Source organism: Megascapheus bottae, chromosome 14 (assembly GCF_031878675.1).
Source record: "Megascapheus bottae isolate mThoBot1 chromosome 14, mThoBot2.hap1, whole genome shotgun sequence".
Taxonomy (NCBI): domain Eukaryota; kingdom Metazoa; phylum Chordata; class Mammalia; order Rodentia; family Geomyidae; genus Megascapheus; species Megascapheus bottae.
This window is the reverse complement of record NC_143522.1, coordinates 27,101,650-27,125,656: the sequence shown is the minus strand read 5'-3', so window position 1 is coordinate 27,125,656 and position 24,007 is coordinate 27,101,650. Positions and strand designations below refer to the sequence as shown.

The following is a 24,007-nucleotide window of genomic DNA, read 5'->3' as shown; positions in this document are numbered from 1 at the left end:
CAAAGTGGTTTAAATATTTCTCACAGTTTGGGAGTCCAAGGTCACAGTAGGGCAGGTTCTATTTCCAGAAGGGGCTAGGCCTGAATTGCCAAGGGCCATGTATTAATCATTTCTTTGTCATGAACCCATTCACCTGGGCTCCATCCTCAAGCCCTAATACCTGCCTGCCCAAGGCTCATCTTCTAATCCATCACACAGACCTGGGTGAAGAAGCAGAGAATGTTGGGGTGCAAGCTAGGCAATCCCACTGACTGCGCATGGTGTGAACTGGTAAGCTTCAGCAAAATCATCTCATAATACGAATCCATCTGGCAACTTCTTAATTCACAATCTTGGACCCAGGGATTTACTCTTTCTGTTTTAGAATAATAACATGCTAAGACTGATAATAAGGAGACAGGAAACCATCCCAAATCCATAAGAAAAAAAACATATGAAAATTTGATATTCATCATTATTTGTAACAAAATGAAAATACTGTTAGCTTTAAAATGTGGAATATAAAGCTTTACAAAGTAATTAAAATAGATAAAATCTATAGAAAATCTAGGAGAAAATGTCAAAAGATTAACAGCAGCTGCCTGTGGCTAGTGTGACTTGTATGCATTCAAAATGTTCCACAGTGATCATACATTTATCAATAGTTTGTTAATTAGTTAGAATACAGGAAAGATATGGAAAGAGGGAAGGATTTGTGAGATGAAAGGATTTGTGTGTGTGTGTGTGTGTGTGTGTGTGTGTGTGTGTGTGTGTCTTGAATTCAGGGCCAAGGCACTGTCTCTCAACTCTTTTCACTCAAGACCAGTGCTCTACCATTACAGCCACAGTTCCGTTTCCACTTTTTCGCTTGTTAACTGAAGAGTAGCATCTCATGGACTTTCTTGGCCAGGCTGGCCTCAAGGTTCAAGGCTCACATCTCAACTTCCTTCCTGAGCAGGTTAAGATTACAGGCATGAGCCACCGATGCCAGGCATAAGCCACTGGCACCCAGCATGAATTTTTAGAACAAAAATTTTAACTCCCAAGACACATTACATGGCTCAGTTGATGAGAGGTTCTGTTCATGTAAGTCCCGCAAAGTTATCAGTTGTGTTAAAGTAATTTTGTGTTTTGCTGAATTTCCTGTCTTTAATTTGTGAAAATTTGCCTGCTATAGGGCAAATAGTGCCCTCAAAGCAAGGCAAAAGTGAATGTGGTTAATTACAGAGATAAAGTGAAAATCTGAGATTTGCTGTCAACGGCAGAAGTATTACAGGGAAATTCACGGAGCTTGGCAACACAGAACCGTGTGTCCTGAGCGTGGCACAGGTCCCTGAACCATGTGCCCGTAGACACCAAGGGTCTATTGCAACAACAACTCTGAAGACTAAGCAACACAATGCTCAGTGTATATATAGGTAGACAGAAATTACTTATATTTTCACCACAGATTTCTGGCTATGCAATTTGGCTCTTTATGTGCACCTTGAAGTTAGTAATTGAAAGTCAGTTTTAAAATTGTAAATCTCAGGGTTTTGTCTCAACAAGCCACTGTCAAAGAACACAGAGAAGCTATTTTACATCACTATTTTACATCAGGACTTAGTGGGGACCAAAGATTTGTCAGCAAATGGAGAGCACACTGCAATGTTCTTGAGAGAAGGACAAGGGGCCGCTCTGGGTGCTGGCCCTCAGCAGATAAGAAAGCCCCCACAAAATCCTCAATAGAATGGCAGAGAAGGGCAAGACTGATGGCGCCTAAGACACCTCAGAACCTGGGAGCCGGACTGGGAAAAACGAAGGCGGTAAATCCACTCCACTCAGGACTGGGAAGGAAATAAAAATACGGCAAGATAAAAATATGAAACGGAAAGGGCAAAACATCTCAAAATGACAAGGAGGCTGCTTAACCACGTCTTAAAAATAAAGGCTGTTGCCATGTAAGGCAGAAATGAAAGCACACAGAATGAGGGGCAGAACTGATAAATCAAATGGGCTACTTCTGGCTAGTAGTTTTTCATTAATTTCTGTAGCCTTGCCAATATAGTAACATTTGAGAAAATGTCAGCACTTGTTTAAAACAATATGTGAGGAAATATTTGTTTTCTTAATATTTAACCAACAGGTTTTGCTATATTTTGTGTTTTGAAAACTAAAAAAAGCTAAGGCATATATACAAAACACACCACACACATTTTATCCTATTTTAAGCACCAATGTATTTTAAACAGAACTCTAGAGTTGATTTAAGTGTTACAAATAAACTTAGGACACAAAACTGATGAGTATGAAAATCCAAATTTTCAAGAAGCAGGAGTCTCTGGCCCAAACCTAACTCTTTTCTGCAAACATGGGGCTCTAATCCTTCAGGAAGCATTCAGACATTTATCTGCAAGGGGGGTCAGCAGATATGACAATTATCATATTAAAATACTTCATATGACAACTAAATATTCCCACCAGAGAGCCAAAAGTTAATTATTGGTGCAGTTTTCGGTGTTTCGCAAACCTTGATACACCCTACTTACATGATAATTTACTCAGTATTTTCTCCAAACCAATTTGCCTTATAAAAACTGAAAACTTTGGGAGAGTTGAGAATGTTGCAAGGAGGAACACTGATAAGGATGCATTGTGCTCATAAATTTCTTTGTTGAATGATACCTACTTTATACAACTACTTAAGGACAATAAAAATATAAAAACAAAAACAAAAAATTGAAATACCTACACTTCAGGTTTGCCCTAAGCAGTTATATCATCAGCTTAATACCCCTCCCCCAACCCCACAATGTTTTTTTGTAGTGCTAAGGACTGAACCCAAGATCTCGTACACTAGGAAAGCACTCTACCACTGAGCTACATCCCCAGCTCGGTATTCTGAATACATCTTAAAGTTCTTAAACATCTAAATAGTGTCCATACATCACTCCAAGTGAAAAGGTGCTCCACTTTATTAGCAAATGTGTCCACTGGCAACTTCTTTAACAATGTGAACTTTGAGGAATATGTCTGCCCATAACTGGTAAAATTCTGAGCTCTTATTCCCAAGTAAAGAATCAGTATGTGATAAATTTTCTAATCGCTAAAATTCAATAATGTTTGTTCTGCTGTACAAATACCATCTGCCATGACAACAAAACTTGTAAGCAAACAATCAGTGCACAAGAGAGCTGTATGTACAACTCTAGCTCACGGACCTGACCTCGAATTTGCGACTGCACTTGACAATTTCTCAATCATCGTCTTGTCGTAGAGCTGGAACACTTACTTGATCCCCGTGTCCTCTAACTTTTCTCCGCACAGATGTATATTTCTGGCTTTTTGTTGAAGCTTCTGTCTTATAAGCAGATGCTGTGGCGATTAACAAAATCAATACAAACCAAACTTCATTGCCACAACAAATTTTGTATTTGTATCAAGCCAAGAAGACCTTTAAGTGCTGGATTCCCTTAACAGTGAAGACTTGTCACACATTTTTACCTACTCTGAGAAATGCACAATGATTAGGAAAGTCTTGTATATGCTTCAAATCTCAGCCACTTACAGACTGGAATAACATAAAAAGTAGCACCCTAAGACTTTGCAGTTTCATAAATTAGACCTCAATAAATTGTACAAAATATCCATTTTAATGAAAGAAGTTTTTCAAAAACACGGGTATTTAATTATTACTCCCACCCCAAAGAACTCACATGAAATAAAATAAAATAGAAAAGGAGAAAAATTCAAACAAGTAGAGGCAAAGTTGGTTTCCAGCATTTTGAGTTACTTCTGGACTCTCTTTCTGGTTCTTGAACCTTAAAAATTAAAAAAATTTAAATAACCAATCATTAATTGATAAAAGCATAAGAACAGCAATACAAACACTGTTATATATTATTAAAATTTTAAGCTTTAACTGACTGATAGCTTGGGGTGATGAAATCTGCCCCAAAGGGAGCTTATTAGTATCCTAAAACTTGGGAAACTGTGTCCACTATTTTAATAATAAAAAATACAAGCTAACAAACTCTACTTCCTAATTTTAACTGAGGAGCCCTTTCACTGGTAAAATATTGAAATATCAGTATACACTGCTACTGAAATACTTCTTTCAATATTATCACTATAAAATTTCAGTCTTTAACTCCAAATATAAACTGTGGCTACAAACATTTATTCTTTACAAGATACTGAGGTCACACATGGTATAAAAAGCAAGGACTTTTACTCTGAGCTGCTTTTTAAAAGCTTCTTTCTTTTACTCTTTAGGCAGCAGTACACCAAGATACACAGGAAGGAAGTCTATTTAGAAAACCAAGAAATCCTATTTGGTCCTGGTCTCCTATCCAACGTTTCCAGGGTTGGAATTCATGATTCCAGTGTTAGGGTGGGGAGATGCTTCTTCCTCACCAAGGAGGACTGCACCCCCCTCACCACACTGCCGAGTCCTGGCCCACCCACCAGTGTGGCCGCTGTGCTCCCGTGAGCTGTGGCTGTGAGGCGCGTTCCCTCTCTAGGAAGGAACCGGGCGCCTCAAAGAGCAGCCTGGCAGGCTGCTAACAGACAAACACAAGAACTAGTGCTTTTCTCGTAGAACACCGCACACCAGTCTTTGAATTACTCAAGTGACACATGTATACTACTAAATACTTTCCAAAGGTTTTCTGATAATGGGTTTATATAGTTATTTAATTGGGTGATCAGTTTAAAAATGAACATTTCTTCTTATTTTTCTAAGTTTTAGCTTCAATTTAATTGTGAACTGTTCAAATTTCAAATTCCTGCCATTCAAAGCATACGCTTTGGATGACTTAACCTGAGGTTTTTCTTTAGTTTTTTGTGCTATAACAATTAAAAATAAACTATAGTAGATTTTTAGCATTTTATTTGGAGAATTTTCAAGTTAATTCTGCACAGAAAATCAAGAAATAGTATCTTGGACTTGGTGTCATGGGGGGTCTCATAAACCAAGATCAAGATGTGATCTTCTCACAGTATCTAGCTCCCTTTCAGAGGCTATCTGCACATGACACAGAGTGCAAATTCAAATAGCATTATAGTGCCCTAACATGGCATTTTACTCTAAAATACTGCTGCTTATCCCCTGCAATCTAGACTGAATGTTACTCATTGTCATTCCAAATGCTGCAACCACTTGGACCTAAGACATACTTTGGATGAGCCCTCGGAAGACTGCACTGCCTGCATCAATTCAACATTCCCCTAGTATCAATGCCAATTGCTGCAAGCAAAAAATACTGTCTTGTCTTTTTAGATTAAAATAACCATATTCATAAAATACCACTGCTGCTGATGAGCCCAATCATAAAACTAATGCAGAAGCTGTGATGGCTGAAAAATAAGCTACACAAGGCTGGAACATTCCTCTCTGATTTTTACAATGTGGGAAGTATGAGTAGGAGGACTGCCTGGTGCAGAGCCCAGATGTGTCGGGTTCCCACAGGATGCACGAAGATGCCCAAACCCACAGGACTTCAAAACGAACTCCAACAAGCAAGGAGTCTCCACTCCAGGAACAGGGGTATACTAGCCATAAATATCATGACTACACTAACTAATTTTTAGTACAATTCTGAAATCCTGGTATGGTTTAAAGTGCCAGGATATGCATTTTTTTAAGACTAATCATTTTCTGAGGGAGAAAAATTACTTGCAGCAAATAACCAAATTTTCTCAATTGGTAAAAATTATGCCTTGCATAAAAATAAAAGGATTAGAGGCTTCTGTTCTTCCTGAACACCCCCCATCACCCCTCTCTTTCTTTGAGAAAACCTACACAATACACATGGGGAAAGCTTTTAGAATATGTTCCCACACAATATACCCCCAGCTAGTCAAAATGAGTTTAGGTGTATCAAGAAAATTATACACGGTTTTACAATGGTCTAAATAGATATTAAAGGAAAGTTGCTCCATCTTGCTAGGCACAGCATTCTGAAAGATCACACAGCGAGAAAAATCTCTCACCATATTGTAAACCATAAACTGTGTTTGAAAATAAAATTGTTAATGAAGAAACTGACATTTCTAAAGCTGTTGTTAGAGGTAACCATTCTTGAAATACATTTATGACATGAAATCTTAGAGCTCTCAACCACAAAATGCACTAAATTGCATTACATATGTCATAAAAATTAAAAACTCCAAATGCAATACATACCAAGCCTGCTCCTTCAAATTATTTTAAGCTGGTGAATGTATAAAATATATATGGATTTGTATTTTTAAAATATATAATTATACACTTTTTCATACAAATTCCTCCTTTTTTGCCAGAAACAATAACATTTTACCACTTGGGGAAATATTTCCCTTTTATGAATGCTTTTGTGTCAAATACCTTAACTGGCCTGTACTTTCAGGGGACAAAAAGAATTACAAATGGAAATTTTTTGTTTGTCTCTGTCATGGGGCTTGAACTCATGGCCTGGGCACTGTCCCTGAGCACTCCACCACTTTGAGCCACAGCATTACTTCCAGTTTTCTGGTGGTCTAATTGGAGGCAAGAGTCTCAAAGGTGACTCTCCTGCCCAGGCTGGCTTTGAACCACAATCTGAGGATCTCAGTCTCCTGAGTAGTTAGGATTACAAGTGTGAGCCACTGGCACCTGGGTAGGGAATTTTTTTTTTTTAATCTAAACAAATAAACTAAGATTCTATATGAATAATGGAAAAATAGATTACTTATTATCTTAAAATTACAGTATCAAAAATGTGAATTGTTCTCCAGTTATATGTCTAATATCTTCATTTATTAACAAAATAACAAAAGTTCTGACCAGAAAATATTAGCATGGGAGTTTGCATTAAAATTTTAGGCACCTAGCAACTTTCCCACAGCTATAAAACTAGATTTAAACTCACTCATTGATCTGAAATGCTGGTGCTCGTTAAACAAAGCTCAGGTAACAAGTGACCTGTAGTCACTGAAGAGAGACGCAGACCTCCCAGGACACAGCTGAGACCTGTCTTCAAGAGCTAAAGCCCAGCTAAAGGCCTAACGATGCAGGCCTTTCTAAACTGAAAACTGCCACTTGTGAAGGGAATTCAAGAGACTTGTTTAAAAGTAAGGACATTACAGATTACACCTCTCCACCCCCCGGCCTTTTTGGTGCTGGTACCAAGGACTGGACTCAGGGCCATGAGCTCTTCCTCAGCCTTCTTGCTCCAGGCTGGTCCTCTACCACCTGAACCATGCCTGCATTCCAATATGGCTGGTCAACTGGAGATATGAGTCTCAGATTGTTCAGCACAGTTGGCTTTGAATCATGATCTTCCAGATCTCAGACTCCTAAAGTGACTAGGATTGTAGGAGTGAGCTCCTGGCTCCTTAATTTGCCCCCACTCACTGTCATAGCTGCTGCTGCTAGCCTCTGGCTGAGACATGCTTCCATGTATTGCTCGTTGGGACTCCTCACTTCCTAGTAACAAAATGAACAAGACAGGGGAGGAGGAAATAAAAAACCAAAACAGTAGCAAATGGATTGACAGCAGCAGAAAAAAAGAGGGGGACTACTTCAAAACTCTGGGCTTCCAAGGAGAAGATATACACTTCCTCTGCAGGCATCCCAGGGATTCTGAGCAAATGCATATAACAGGATGTTCTACCCGTAACTGATCATGTAGAAGATGTTCACAAACTCAGGGCCAATACTTTTCTTTCCTCACCCATACATCAGGGCCACTGTCAAAAAGGAAGGACATGCAGTGTTCTTCAAGAGGCCATTCATGCTGTGAGGAAATTCCACTAAAATTAACTCTTTCCACTAAAAAAGAAAAACTGTATTGGGACCAACAAAGACACAGAGGCATGTAGGTGAGGTCTTAAAAAACAAGATGGGCCAGGAGAGTGGTCTAGTGGCAGAGTGTGGATCTAGTATGTACAAAGCCCTGGGTTTGATTCTTTGGTCACACACACACACACACACACACACACACACACACACACACACAGCCAGAAGTGGCGCTGTGGCTCAAGTGGTAGAGTGTGCTAACCTTGAGGTAAAGCCCAAGGACAACATTCAAGCCTTGAGTTCAAGCCCCAGGACTGGCAAAAAAAGAAAAGAGATGATAACTGGGGAAAAGTAAAGGAAGGGGTCACATTGTCCAAAAACAGAAATGTACTCATGGGACTCATGGGGTAGTAACCCACCTTAAAAATAAAATGAGGGTCAGGAGTGGTAGAACGCTTACACAAAGACCTGGGTTCGATTCCTTGGTACCACATACACACACACACACACAAAAAAGAGCCGGAAGTGGTGCTGAGGCTCAAGTGGTAGAGCTCTAGCCTTGAGAAAATCCAAGGACAGTGCTCAGGCCCTGAGTTCAAGCCCAGGACTGGCCAAAAAAAAAAACCCAAAAAACAAAAACAGACGGATGATGTGGGCAGAGCTGCATCTCTCCACTGAGTGAAGGAACACCTCGTGGTCCTGGCACACACTGGCTACTCCTGCCACTTGATATGTGTGGTCTCTGCTGAAGCCACTTCTACACTACTGCCCTGTGGGAACTATCTTCAGCACCTGCTGATAAGCCATCCAAGAAACTACTTGCTTCACTTCAGGAACTTTGAGAAGTGACGGGTTCAAGCTTTACTCCCTTACCTTCTGACTTGTGAAGAGAAAAGCTCATAGGTAGACTTCATGGGAAAAGATCGGGCAACTCAGGCTGGCAGAAGCTCACAGGTCCTGACTGACTTTACCACACGCCCCCACCTTAGATGGACAAGTGGGAGGACTGCAAAGCTACTGCCTGACAATGAAGAGCTCTGGTCTCTTCCTCTCACCCTGCCACACTGGCACTGACATTTAAGTGATCAGTGTCTCATGCTCTAAGTCTGCAAAGTGAAGGCGCTCCCCAGCCTCAGCCTCATGATTCTACTGAAGAAACAGCGTGTGCACGGAAGATACCCCAGCACATACAGACACAAGCTCTACTTACGATATTTACAGTACCCTCAAAGTGCTACGAACCAAATGGTTACCTTCATCTAGTAGGAAAAAATGCAGTATGTGCCTATGTGAGGAAGAAGCTAAGTAAAAGTGTTCAACTTACGGGTCTGGATGGCATCCTCCGTCTGTGTACTTGAGCATTCCATATCTTCAACACTGGAAGTTGTGCTTTCTTCTTTCTTTCGCTTCTGATGGATAAATATTTAAAAGACAAAGAGAGAGTAGTCTGCTAGTCAAGGAAGTAAATACACAAACATCTATACATTGGTATACATGTAAGTATGTCTAAGCAGGGGTGTAACAAAACACAGGAAGAATATTCCCAACTTCAATACAGCGGTTTATGAGGAAGAAATAGGAGTTGGAACAAAACAGAAGAGAACTTCTAGCTACGTATAGAGTCAGTCTGAATGCTGAGTGTTTTACTGATGACCAGCTCTAATTTCGTCACTAAAAGCTATGTCGGCTGCTGATTAGAGCAACACTCCTCTATGGGGGAAAGGAAGGGAGGAGGAAGGTGAGGGGACAAGGGAATTACCTGAGGAATAACACATACTCTGCCTCACATCTACAACCTAACAATGTGGTAAAGTCCTACTCATTAAAAAGCAAAGACATGTTTCTCTTTTACATGACATTTTACTAAATGTTTAAGTAAGAGGGCTATAAACTTTACAGTAAATAAATAACCACCAAAGTACAATGCTCTTCTAATACCTTAAGAATCATGTAGATTTCCTATCATTCTCTTCGGCCATCCTTTTCCTATTTTCCTAGATAGGTGTTTATTTGAGAGACAGTGTTGATATCCTGTCACTTTCCATTCTTCCCAAATGTGTATGAAATTTTTTTTCTTTTATTAAATCCTGTCACTACACTATCCACTACCTAGACTACTCTGAAGCCAAGTTTTTAAATTAGTAGCAAATGTAAAACTTCTGTATTTGTCATAACTTTATCACATGTTGTTTCAAATTTCAGTGTGCAAATATCCAAATTTTAATTCATAATGTATCTCATTTCCCTAAAGTTCAGACCATTGAGGAAAAAATTTAATATGTCCCGAATTTCACAGGATCACAATGCAACAGGGTGTCCCGTTTGTATGTTCTAACGATGGACACGTTAGACTTTGTATGAGAATGCTCCTTGCTGTGGCCATCCTGTGATAGCTCTAAAGGAAGATGAACTTGCTGACAACACACTCTGCTCCCCGATGGCAGACATAGGCCCTGCTCCATAGAGAACTGTATGGGAAGGCTAAATCTGTGCAAGCTCCATTATCTTAAAGCCCTCAAATAGTCAGGACTGTTATCTATGCATCACAATTAATGCCAAGGTTACAAAACATGCTTGATAGGAGGGATCACTACTACACTGTTGGTGGGAATGTAAACTCATTCAACCACTATGGAAAGCAGTATGGCAGTTCCTCAAAAGACTAAACATAGAGCTCCCCTTATGACCCAGCAATCCCACTCCTTGGCATTTACCCAAATGTCCACAAACAAGGAGCTAGCTACTACAGCCACTAGCACAACAATGTTCATTGCAGCATTATTCACCATAGCGAAGATATAGAACCAACCCAGATGCCCCTTAGTAGATGAATGAATCAAGAAGATGTGGTATTTATACACAATGGAATTCTATACTGCCATCAGAAAGAATGACATCGCCCCATTCATAAGGAAATGGAAAGACTTGGAAAAAAATCATATTAAGTGAAATAAGCCAGACTTGTAATAATCAGAATACAGCTAGGACTCTCCTAGCGGAGGATTATAATAGCTCAAAACCTATATACGTAAAGTCATATAGGATGAAACTAAATGAAATGAACTCTAGGATTGGGAATTAGAGCTTTATCTTGTGGGGTTGTTGTTCTTACTATGCGACGTTATTTCTCTTTTTTTGCCCTTATGGTTAATCTCGTGTTGTTACTGTATCTGGCTTTGTTACCTGGTATAGTGTATATAAGTTTATTTGTCTATTTGAAATAGGGAAGGAAAGGGGGGGAAACAAGATGGTTGGGAGGGGGTGGGGGAGGGAAACGGGGACAAAAACATGAGAAAGGGCATCAAAGTGTGAGAAGTAATGCACCTACTACCTGACAAATGTAACTGTAATCCCTCTATACATTATCCCAACAATGAAAGGAAAAAAAAATGCTTGAGATGGCTGTGGAAAGATCAAGACTCAGAGAAACCTAAAGAAAAGGTTTTGTATATTCAAAAATTAATAACTTGATTTAACCCTAAGTAACTTTAAAAGCCATTCAGTTAATGGATTTGTGTATGAAGACATTGTTTCTTAATCATAGCTATAAGAGTCACTACAACTTCACATAACTGATGAGAGAGGGGAGAGTGCCTTCCATCTTTCTTTTCCAAAGTGTTGCTTCATGATTACTATCTAAACCCTGCTGGGCTGAACAGATTGGTTCGATAATTACATACAATAACTGCAGTGGGCAGGTAACCCTCAGCTGGCACAGGGCAGCTCCCCTGTGAGAACTTCCATATGCAAACTGCACTGATGGAGTGCATTAGGTACATCTTTCCTGCCGGTGCGCAGGCCTGATTAACGCCAGCCAAGACTCCAAGGTTAGCATGTCAGCAGATTTGTGATGCATTAGGCAGGAATAAACACAGACACTTTTGTTCATTCAGACCAAAATTAAGGAGGAATATTTCAGTCCTGTATCGCTTTCCATACGAGAGAGAATGCATTTTCTAGGTTTTGGAGGGCAAGTTTTTAAATGCTCATTATAAAGGGAGCTATCCAATATTTTGTATCAAGGAACCTAGTGCATTCATCTTGTTTTCAAGCTTATTTAATAAGAAGGAGCTTTCTTAATCTTCATGCAGGTAAATTACACAGGAATGAAAATCAGACAGTATTCAACCAACAAAGAAACACCTGTGCTTTAAACAGCATGCAGTAGAGAAAAGCGGCGATTACATTAATCTACACTACAGCCAGGTAGCTCGAGTCCAACTTTTCTGACAACATAGATAGTTTGGCAAGAAAGGGCCAGTATTTCTAAAGATCACCAATTATCAAAACGAAACAGAACCCCTGAAGTTTAACAATATCTAAGTATGATATTTATCTTAAATGGCAATGAGGAAAATTCTAAACAGTATTCTGCAAGCTCCTTCTATCCAACATCTCCAAATACTTCCTTTTTATTTTTATTGTTTTGCCAGTCCTGAGGCTTGAACTCAGGGCCTGAGCACTGTCCTTGAGCTTTCTCAAGGCTAGAGCTCTACCTCTTGTGCCACAGCATCACTTCCAGCTTTTTTCTATGTATGTAGTACCAAGGAATCGAACCCAGGCCTTCGTGCATGCTAGGTAAGCACTAGGCCAAACTCCCGGCCAGGCTTCCTTTTTATTTAGTAGCATCCTTAGGCTTCAGATGGTTCATGTGTCCTTCCCTTCGTACTGAAAATGACTTCACAATGCCAATCCCCGATTTTGTCCCATTCTCTACTGGGGCTCACAGGAGCCTTCATCTGCACTTACAAATAAAAGCAAAATACTGTGGGCCAGGAGTTTGGCCTAGTGGTAGAGTGCTTGCCTAGCAAAAGACCAGGGCTCAATTCCTCAGTACCACATACATAGGAAAAGCCAGAAGTGATGCTGTGGCTCTAGTGGTAGAGCTCTAGCCTTGAGGAAAGCCCAAGGACAGTCTCAGGCTCTGAGTTCAAGGCCCAGGACTGGTGGTGGGGGGAGGAGACAGAGAGACACAGAGACAGAGAGGAGAGAGACAAAGAGACAGACAGACGAGGGGGGGAGTGGTTGAAACCTACTAGTTAGTGGGAAAGCAGACCGTCAACGAGAATTCGCTCAGCATTTCTCAGTCAGCTATAAAGTCAGGCTCCTTGCTCTCCACAGCACGCCCTCCCCACACCTGCGCTCCTCCTCTTCAGGAGGAGCATCATTTCCCAGTGGTATTTCTACTCTGCTGTGCTCTCCACTCTGGGCAGGGTGCAGGTGTGTGCAGTACACACAGAGGTGTGTACTTCCTGGAGACTACTTTTATTCCTCCTTATCATGCATGTTCTTCAGGGCAAGGACAAGTCTTTGTCCTTTTTCTACACCCAGTTAGCATAACAGACTTACATGAAATTATCTGTGGATCTGCACTCATACAGCAATTATTCAACTATTGTTATAATAGTACAGCTATCTTACCTTCAAGTGACTCAAAAACTGTAGTATTTGAATGGGCATTAAATAATTATAGTGAATTTGAAAAAAACATAGGCATAGTGAGAGGAAGGAGAAAAGGATGGAAATGGGCAAGGAGATGAGTAATGTGTTTTACGACAATGCACTAAAGCACTTGTATTCTCTCAAATGAGCTCAGTGATGAAGACTGCAATGAGAATAAGGGATGCGGGAATGTCCTTCCACCACAACACTGACAGGCACGGAAGACATGCTTACTAAGCATGTGCTATGTACGTGCCTAGCACTGAGACAGGCTCCATCCTCAACCATGACACAGAGTGAAGCTTCTATAAAAATTAAATGCACCCACTCAATTTCTTTTTTTTTTTTTTTGCCAGTCCTGGGCTTGAGCTCAGGGCCTGAGCAATGTCCTTGGACTTTCTCAAGGCTAGAGCTCTACCACTTGAGCCTCAGCACCACTTCCGGCTTTTTTCTATGTATGTGGTACCAAGGAATCGAACCCGGGTCTTCATGCGTGCTAGGCAAGCACTTTAACCACTAGGCCAAACTCCCGGCCCCACCCACTCAATTTCTACACCTATTTGTGCTTTTGTAAAAGCTGTGTAAGACCTCCTTTCAGTGACCTTAAGAACTCTTAGGTAAATACAATACATACATGGCTTTCAGTCAATGCTTGATTTTGTTATTTAAATTTAGATCTTTCACTTGTCAATATTTTTATCAACTCTAAAGATGAAGAGGAAGTATTATTCAAGTAATTTTGTTAACTATTAATAGTTCTGAGGGGAAAGTTTGTCGAAATGCAAAGTTTGGAATGTCAATATTCCTTACTAATTTATCCCACTATAATAGCTTGAAAAAATAAGAATTCACTCTAAGAATCTCATGTGTGTGTACCAAAAATTAACACTAATCCATACAAGTGTGCCCAAAATAATGGAGACATCTGTCATATCATGACACACAAACAGAAGAGCCCTGGCTGAGTGGCTATCAGAACTAATAAAAGCACTACTTTCATAGAAGTAGTAGAATGTGTGGACATACTTGTTTAGGAACTTATTTGTGCCCTCCAGTTTGGCCTGCTAAAGAATCAGAGGAAGAACCACTCTGGAGTTCTTCTGTCATTCCTCCTCCTCCTAAAAAACCCAGCTAATATGCAGAAGACCTGAGAAATAAGGTAGGTCCTGGTCACATATCTATAGGAAGAACTACAGGCGAACTGAGACTCATCCACCTTCCAGACACCAATAACGACTGCACTTCTGAAGACATCATGTCCAACTTCTTGGCACCTATGGCCTTTTGTGATCCTAACATCATTCATATCACTCCAGTAAATCAGCAGGCATTTGCTAAACTGAAAGATTTCCAGAGATCCAATGCGTTAAGATCTCTACAATGTCAGAATCGGTACGACATCTCTCATTCATGCTTTCCTCTGAGGGCTTTAGCACTGGCACCATTAGTGTCAAAATCTTTTAGCAAAGCTAACATGTTTTAAGGACAATTTCTGGGGAGACGCTAAAGGGTAGCTAGTTGTACTTTAATTGCCATAAAATTTATCCCTAAAATCACTAGGAGATTTTTTTAAAATATTTTTATTGTAATTAATAAAAGGGTTACATGATATTTGCCAGATAGAAGGTGCATTAATTCACATACATTGATACCCTTTCACATGTCTTGGGGAGATTTTTTTTTTAAGTGCCATTGAATGTGCATTGAGTTGCATGACCCTGAACATTTCCACCTTGTGAAGGAACAAATGTGCCATCTTGAAAGTATGCATAAAGTTACCTTACAGTCCTCACAAAATACAAAGGACTACATACACGTTTAATAATCACCAGAACAAAAGTCTTCTAAAGAACTTTCAAAGAAAAAATGAGAGGGGGCCGGGAGTTTGGCCTAGTGGTTAAAGTGCTTGCCTAGCACGCATGAAGACCCGGGTTCGATTCCTCGGTACCCCACATACATAGCAAAAAGCCAGAAGTGGTGCTGAGGCTCAAGTGGTAGAGCTCTAGCCTTGAGAAAGTCCAAGGACAGTGCTCAAGCCCTGAGCTCAAGCCCAGGACTGGCAAAAAAAAAAAAACAAACAAACAAAAAAAGAAAAAATGAGAAATATAAGACTTTTGAAAGCTGTAACACTGGAAATTAAGGTAGGTAAACAGTTCAATGAAAACAAACCCTCTGGTCTTACAGGTTTGAACTCGAGCCACATATGAACAAGTTTCTTACAAAACATAGCAACCTGCACTGCAATTACTAACAAGAGGAGACAGATTTTCACTCAGAACACATATCCACAAAGCACCTAATTAGTTAGCATATAGCAGAAAAGAGCAGCCACAGAAACTTCTGCTTTACATTGCCTGTTGTACTTCTTTTATCCATGAGCAGTTTCCAGTACAAATGCATGATGCTACATCCGGAGCTGTTATTCCACAGGAGTCACCACCCTGCCTTCCACCAGGAAATCAAACTTTAATTAGTCACAATCCTTTACTACTCAGAACAGTCTAGAACATTTATATTCACCAAGCAGAATACAAGCCAGGCAGGATTCACATCTGCCTAATACCCTAAATCGACATTTTTAAGGATATACTATCTTTTTTGGGGGGGGAAGATTCAGTCATGGGGCTTGAACTCTGGGCATGGACTGTCCCTGAGCACTTCGGCTAAACCTAGCGCTCTACCCCTTGAGCCACAGTGCAACTTTCGGTTTTCTGGTGGTTAATTGGCGATAAGAGTTTCAGGACTTTAGCATCTGGGCTGGTTTTGAACCACAATCCTCAGATCCCAGCCTCCTGAGTAACTAAGATTACAGGCATGAGCCACCACGCCTCACTATCTTACTTCTAAAGAAAGTGGTAAGGAATTCAAATAAAAACACTGTGGGGCTGGGAGGGTAGCTTAGCTTAGTGGTAGAGTGCTCGCCTAGCATGCACAAAGCCCTGGGTTTCCTTAGTACCAGATACACAGAAAAAGCTGGAAGTGGTGCTGTGGCTCAAGTGGCAGGGTGCTAGCCTTGCGTAAAGTGTCCAAGGACAGTGCCCAGACCCTGAATTCAACCAGGACTGGTTAAAACACACACACAGGCAGACAGGCAGGCAGGCAGACACACACACACAGGCCTGATAAATGCTACCATTCAAAGTCTAAAATGCTCCATAGCTCTATGCCTCTTTATAAAAAGGCTGTTTTGCCTAGTGGTAGAATGCTTGCCTAGCATGCACAAAGACCCAGGTTCGATTTCTCGGTACCACATATACACAGAAAAAGCCAGAAATGGTGTTGTGACTCAAGTGGTAGAGCTCTAGCCTTGAAAAAGCCCAAGGACAGTGCTCAGGCCTTGAGTCCAAGGCCCAGAACTGGCAAATAAATAAATGAAGAAAGAAAGGAAGGAAGGAAGGAAGGAAGGAAGGAAGGAAGGAAGGAAGGAAGGAAGGAAGGAAGGAAGGAAGGAAGGAAGGAAAGAAAGAAAGAAGGAAAGAAAGAAAGAAAGAAAGAAGGAGGAGGAGGAGGAGGGAAGGAAGGAAGGAAGGAAGGAAGGAAGGAAGGAAGGAAGGAAGGAAGGAAGGAAGGAAGGAAGGAAGGAAGAGGGGCCGGGAGTTTGGCCTAGTGGTTAAAGTGCTTGCCTAGCATGCACGAAGACCTGGGTTCGATTCCTCAGTACCACATACATAGCAAAAAGCCAGAAGTGGTGCTATGGCTCAAGTGGTAGAGCCCTAACCTTGAGAAAATCCAGGGACAGTGCTCAGGCCCTGAACCCAAGCCCAGGACTGGCAAAAAAAAAAAGAAAGAAAGAAAGAAAGAAAGAAAGAACGAACGACAGACAGACAGACAGTTTTCTACTTACACAGAATTCAGATGCTCACATTTTGACTGGCTCTGTTTCCCAACTATGTCTGCAATATAGACTTAGCTAGGAAGTTTTGAAACTTCCTAAGGTCTGTCCACCCCCCCCCCTTCTCTGGGGTCTTCTTTATGTCTGCTGGTGCCTACCTCTGAGCCTTGTCTCCAGCCCCCACAGCTTGTGTTTTATTTTTGTGAGTAGTGCAGCCCAGGTGGTAGAGCAAGAAAGCTCCTAGAGGGCCTGCATATTAGTCATAGGACACCTGATGTGCTCCCAGGTACAGCTTCACTGTGCACAGGTGACACAGGTTGAAAAACCTTCTTTCTCCGTCTCCAATCTCCCTTCTACCCGACCCCCACCCCTTGCCCCATACCACTCACCCCTTTCTTCTATGTGATGGAACTCAAGAATGTCTTCACAGCTCCAGGCAAGCTCATCACGCTGTCTCCCAGTCTCCCTGACCATCAGTGTAAAGGAACATTCAGGACAGCAAGGAATGCAACCCTGGAGACTGAGAGACTGGGAGACACCCTCCTCCTCAAGTGACAGGCAGCCCATACATTGGAAGCCCAGGCTCCTTGGAGCCTGGACTGCAGCTTTTCAGATAGTAGTTCGTATTTTTTTTTTAAATAATGGTTTTCATTTTGCCTGGCAAGATTAGTAATTTTTTTTCTTCAAATCCACATTCTTATTATTTGTGAATTGTTACTGAGTTCAAGGGATGGAACTTCCCCCATATCAGGATGACATCTGGTCTTATAGAAATCTGTGTCCGAACAACCGGATGTATTATGTTAAAAGGACCTCACAGAAAAGACAAAGGAACAGAAGAACAAGGGAGTCCTAACATCCAAAAATCCAGCCTCTGGCCAAAAGTCTCTCTCTTCCACTGAAATCACTGGCAGGAGGCATCTGTAATGCAAGCACCAAGCTAATGGTAACAGGCATTCATCTTGGGTTAAGAAACAAAGACTGGTAAATTCTAAGGGAAAATTATAGAATCAAAAACAAGACACTGAACTCAAAAAAACAACCCCTGAACTATACCAGAATGGTCATTTTTAATCATAATTATCATTCTCAAAGAAAATTAAGAGGCTGTCAAACCAGTAAAACAAGAAAAGGCTAATGTATAAATGAAAATAATCAGGTGGAGGGAGAACGTGGGAGAAAAACTTGGGAAGGGGTATCAATGTTCAAGAAGTAATATATCCACTACCTGATGAATGTAACTGCCGCCCCTCTAAACATCCCCCGACAATAAAATACAATTTAAAAAAGAAAAAAGAAAACAATCAGTTTCTTAAACTATGACTGAAAAGCAGAATACAGTGATACTTCGCCTGTCATGGGATTACCTTCCAGAACCCCTGCAACAGAAGAGAATCCACAAGGCAGCAGCACTAGGGTTGTCCCTCAGTGTACTGCGCTTAACTGGTTGCTACTTCAGATTCTCACAGGGGGAGGGTGGCTCTGGAACGTAATTCCTGCAATAGGTGAGGGGTCACTATTTATGTATTTTGATGCTGGGTTTTACCTTTTAAGCCCACAATACAGTGAAGCCACAATGAGTGAACTGCAATATATTGAGGAGTGTATGAAGATAAAAGCCAATGAGCCAGAAGCCACATTCTATCCAGAATAATGCTAAGGATGGAAAACTCAAGTTCACAGAAAATTCAGAAGCTGTAGAGTCAAGAAGCCAGTTTTCAGGGTTCACAAAGCATTGCAGGAGTTCAAAAGGAAGAGAATATAGACAGAAAGAAAAGAACGACTCACAAATATAAAGATAAATTTTTCAAGAGTTGAAGATAGGCATTAGGTGTTTAGACATGGAGCATGCACCAAGTACCAGGAACAACGAATGAGGTTCAAGAACAAAGCAAAACACAGTGAAATGGAAAATATCAGGATAAAGGGATAAGCAAGAAGCTACAAGAATGGAAAAAATACAAATCTAGTTTAAAAAAAAATCAACAAGGGTGGGGACATGGATCAGGCAGTGAAGCTCATCTGAAAAAAGGCACAAAGTCCTAGGTTCAAACCTCAGTAGCAGGAATACAATAAAGGTAGATACTAGAAGATGACTTTGTTGTTAGGAACAAAAACCACTACAATCAACAACCCTACACTTCCCTTTAGTGGATCAATATACAGCCTATTTCAACTTTCTGGGACCCAGAAAGTTTACCATTCACCAGTTCTCTTTTTAAAAAATGTTACTGGGGCCGGGAGTTTGGCCTAGTGGTTAAAGTGCTTGTCTAGCATGCATGAAGACCCGGGTTCGATTCCCTGGTACCACATACATAGAAAAAAGCCAGAAGTGGTGCTGAGGCTCAAGTGGTAGAGCTCTAGCCTTGAGAAAGTCCAAGGACAGTGCTCAGGCCCTGAGCTCAAGCCCAGGACTGGCAAAAAAACAAAAACAAAAACAAATAAAAAATGTTACTGAACATATACTCTTAAAAATTAATCCAGTAAAATGAAATAGCAATAATAAACAGTAACAAAATATCAGTTTTTCATTAACTTTAGGTAATGATACATATTGCATAAAAACAAAAACAACTAGAATTAAAGTCTCCCTGACTGTAACCTGAGATGCTCTGTGAGTTGCTGAGTCTCTTGTGGGGAAAGGTACAGAGCCTAATTAACTTGAGATGCTCACACACAAACAAGTTAAAATTTAAATAAAAGAAAAAAGACAAGAACGAAGAGGAATAGAGACATTTAGGGGATAAGACTTCACACTCTCCCACTCCACCGACACCTTTAGAAATGAGTAGCACTAAGTGCACTAAGTGCAGACCTGGTGTGGCTTCACACACACCACCAGCCTCCATGGGGTTGGCCAAGAAGCCTGCAAGCCACTTCCAAGAAACACCATGGCTGCCACTTACCACCAAATCACACTGGGAAGAAGCTTATGAGGAAGCACTCTTCAGAAACTTTTCAGTTACCCCAAATAGACACTGTAATCAAGGTAGCTTGGAAAATAAGGTCTGAAAAGCCCCTGGAACAGGAGGCTCCTCAGATCCCCACAGAAATCCACCCAAAGCAAGACCTGACATTTTGTCTCTTCCTGCCTGGGAATAAGCCTGGACAGAGAGGGCAGAATAATGGAACCCATTCAGGATTAAGTATTTTCAACAATCAGCAAGGAATTACCAGAACACATGACAAAAAAGAGAAATAAATAAGAAACATAAAAAACTAAAACCATGGAGAACAAAACAATGAAGCTTTTGTTTCAGTGTGGATTGACTAACAATACCTCAAATAAATCACTCAAACTTGTCTCTTCTAGCTAGGGAGAGAAGGGAAATTAAAAAACAAACAAACAAACAAAACAGATCTTTTGCTCTACGGCTCACCAAATGCTCTGCTTGAACAGCCCAACAGTCCAAATTATGAGAAAAACAGAATAGCTCATAGGACATGGAAGTCCAATAATCACGTATAGATAAAGTTCAACATGAATGAGAACAAGAAAAAAAGTATGTCAGCAAATTAAAATACAAAAAGAGAAAACAAAAGAAACATTAATAGCATGCAAAGCGGGGTGTGGTGGTACATGCTTGTACTGACAGCAATTGGGAGGCACAAGCAGGAAAGCCATGAGTTCAAGGTCAGCCTGGGCCAAAAAGCCAGTTCAAGACCAGCCTAGACCAGTCTTGTCTCCAAAACATACAAAAATACATACACAGCCGGCGGTGGCTCATGCCTATAATCCTAAACTACTCAGGAAGGTGAGATCTGAGGATCAAGATTCAAAGCCAACAGGGTACTTAAGTCCCTGAGACTCTTACCTCCAATTAACCTCTAGAAAACTGGAAGTGGCACTGAGGCTCAAGGGGTAGAACAGTAGCCTTGAAATGAAGAGCTCAGGGACAATACCCAGGCCCAGAGTGCAAGCCCCACAAACGAACCAAAAAAAAAAAAAATGCATACACATATAAACATCTGAAAACTCTGAAAGAAAATACAGTTCTTCAGAAAGAAACTGAGGGAAGATGAAGTGGGTGGAGGGAGGGAAGAAAACAGTAAATATGGGATAATCACAGATCACGTAAAAGAGAAGAAACCAGAAACAGGAGGACCAATTCTACCAACACAAAAAAGCACCGTTACAACTCAACTAAGTGAAAGAAATGAAGAGAGGAGTACATCATCATGTTTATGGAAAAGGATATTATAAAGATATTGCTTCCTCCCAAATTGGTCTATTGAATCAGGAAAATCTCAAGAGTACTGTTGTGGAAATGAATAGTCTGACTTAAGGTTTAACTGTAAACTCTAAGGAGCCGAGAAAAGCAAAGACAATTTTTTTTTTCTTTACCCTGGCTGGCTTTGAACCTTGAGCCTCAGATCTCAGCCTCCTAAGGTAGCTAGGATTATAGGTGTGAGCCACTGCGCCCAGCAGCAAAGACAATCTTGAGGGCAGTGTTGGAGGACTTACATGGGTAGAGAGAACCAAGGAGCCCCATGGCATTAGTGATCCATACCAGGCCAATGGAGAGAACAGTGTGTCGGGGAACAAACATATTTACCCTGCAATCCTGTGGGGACATTATGGTCTTTCCAACATATGGTCCAGATTAACCAGATACCGGACACACACACTGACTCACACCATGCGTAATTTACCTACTTCTGTGGAATAATGTCAGGAAGACCTTCATGATCTTGAGGTCGGCAAGACCTGGTAAGTGACTGGTAAGAGTTTGCCGAGCATGCACAAAGACCCACTTTCTATTCCTTGGTACCACATACCTACGAAAGGCCAGAAGTGGTGTTACGGCTGAAGTGGTAGACCTCTAGCCTTGAGAAAGCTCAAGGACAGTGCTCAGGCCTTGAGTTCAAGCTATAGGATTGGCCAAAAAAAAAAAAAAATCCCTAAATACAATATAAAAGCACTAGCCATAGACTAAAAGACTGACCAGTTCAACTTCATTGAAAGAAATTCTATCTATCAACAGAAACAGTATTAAAGGATTTACCACAGACCAGAAGGTGAAATGTACAGCACACATACTCAAATTCTGACAAATAAAAAGAAAGGTGGTGACAAAGTATATACGTTGTGTATGTGCTATTACTGGGGCTTGAACTCAGACTTGTAGGTGATTAATTGGAGATAAGAGTCTCATACAAACTTGTCTGACCAGATTGGCTTCAAACCACAAACCTCACTTCAGCCACATGAGTAGCTAGAAGTATAAGAAATAAGCCACCAGCATTTGTCTCCACAAGCTATTTTAACCTGGCGGGGGGGGGGGGGGGGGGGGAGGGGGAGAGTGAGGGGGAGAGCGCTGAAACGCACTTCACAAAATATAAAACTAATAACTAAGGCTACTAGGCATACAAAAAGGTCCCTCCCTCATATCAATATTCTTCAATGAAATCAAACCACTGACTCAGGCCTACAATCCTAACTACGCAGGAGGCTGATATCTCAGGTTCTCAGTTGAAAGCCAGACCAGGCAGAAAAGTCCAATGAACCAGCAAAAAACTAAAGATACAACTAAAGTAGTGGAGTACAAACCATAAGCTTTAGCCCAATGAGAACAGAAGGTCCTGAGTTCAATCCCCAGTACTGGCAACACCCACAAAAAGATTCAGTGCACATACACTAAGATAGGTAAAATGAAATACAATGTGAATATCTTTTTTTTTTTTGCTGGTCCTGGAGCTTGAACTCAGGGCCTGAGCACTGTCCTTGAGCTTTCTCAAGGCTAGAGCTCTACCACTTAAGTCACAGTACCACTTCCGGCTTCTTCTATGTATATGGTACGAGGAATTGAACCTAGGTCTTGATGCATGCCAAGCAAGCACTCTACCACTAGGCCAAACTCCCAGCCCCCAATGTAATATCTAGTATCAGTGAGTGGCAGTAACTGCTGGCAGGATGGATATAAACCGAGAGGGCAGCTTAGCAGAAATGCTCAGAAGCTGAATATAATCACAACAATGGCATTACATACAGACCTACTCTAAAATCAATATGCTTCCTGAAAGAAATTACAATAATATTCTCCAGAGCTCTAACAAGCAGTGAGATTGAAGAAGTAATAAAAAGTCTCCCAACAAAGAAAAGCTCAGAGCCAGACAGATTCGTAGCTGAATACTACCAGACCTTACAAGAACACCAATACTCCACAAATTCTCCCATGAAATAGAAAAAGAAGGAATGCTGTTGAGCTCATTCTGTAAAGACAGTATTACACTTATTCCAAAACCAGAAGCAAGAAAAAGAGAATTATAGGCCAATCTCATGATGAATACCAATACAAAAATTCACAATAAAGTTCTGGGTGCCAGAGGGTCACACCTGTAATCTTAGTGACTCAAGAGGCTGAGATCTGAGAACGGTGGTTCAAAGCCAGCACGAGCATAAAGTCCATGTGACTTGACTACCAAGAAGCCAGAAGTAGAACTGTGGCTCAAGTGGTAGAGTGCCAGTCTTGAGCAAAAAAAACTCAGCGACAGGGTCCAGGCCCCAGGCTGTCTCACATAGGCAAAAGCATGCACATGCACACAGACACACACATAGACACACACATAGACAGACAGACAGACAGACAGACACAGACAGACACACACACGGACACACACACACACACATCATTGCAATAGAATTCAACTTTAAAAAAAATATCATACACCATGATCATCAAGTCAGTTTCATCCCTAGGATGAGTTCAGACATCCACTCACAGGGCCACATGGTATGCCATGAACAGTGTTCAATGCCATTCCCTGGGATACAGGAGGAAGCTGCCAACCAGAGCAGCCACAGCCTCTTATTCAATTCTGTGCCCAGTTCCCGGCTCAGTGCCAGCAGGCAATTACTGTACTATGAGAGGTGATTTTGTTCAGAAAAAAATGCTAGCAAGTCCAGTCAGCAAATATAACATAGATAGATAGATAGATAGATAGATAGATAGATAGATAGATAGATAGATAGATAGATATAGATAGACAGATAGATATAGATCTAACATATCTAA

At 41.0% G+C, this 24,007-nt stretch overlaps 1 protein-coding gene across 1 annotated transcript in view; it reads right to left on the bottom strand.

The window, feature by feature from the left end:
* Positions 1-2,170: 2,170 nt before the first annotated feature.
* Positions 2,171-24,007, bottom strand: part of Vrk1 (VRK serine/threonine kinase 1) — an 82,038-nt gene continuing 60,201 nt past the window's right edge. The window contains exons 12-14 of the mRNA XM_090344802.1: positions 9,042-9,126; positions 7,334-7,405; positions 2,171-3,779 (exon numbers count right to left, since the gene is read on the bottom strand). Of these exons, the coding sequence (XP_090200928.1) occupies positions 3,748-3,779; positions 7,334-7,405; positions 9,042-9,126 (189 nt within the window). The 3' untranslated portion in view covers positions 2,171-3,747. The remainder of the gene's footprint in view (positions 3,780-7,333; positions 7,406-9,041; positions 9,127-24,007) is intronic.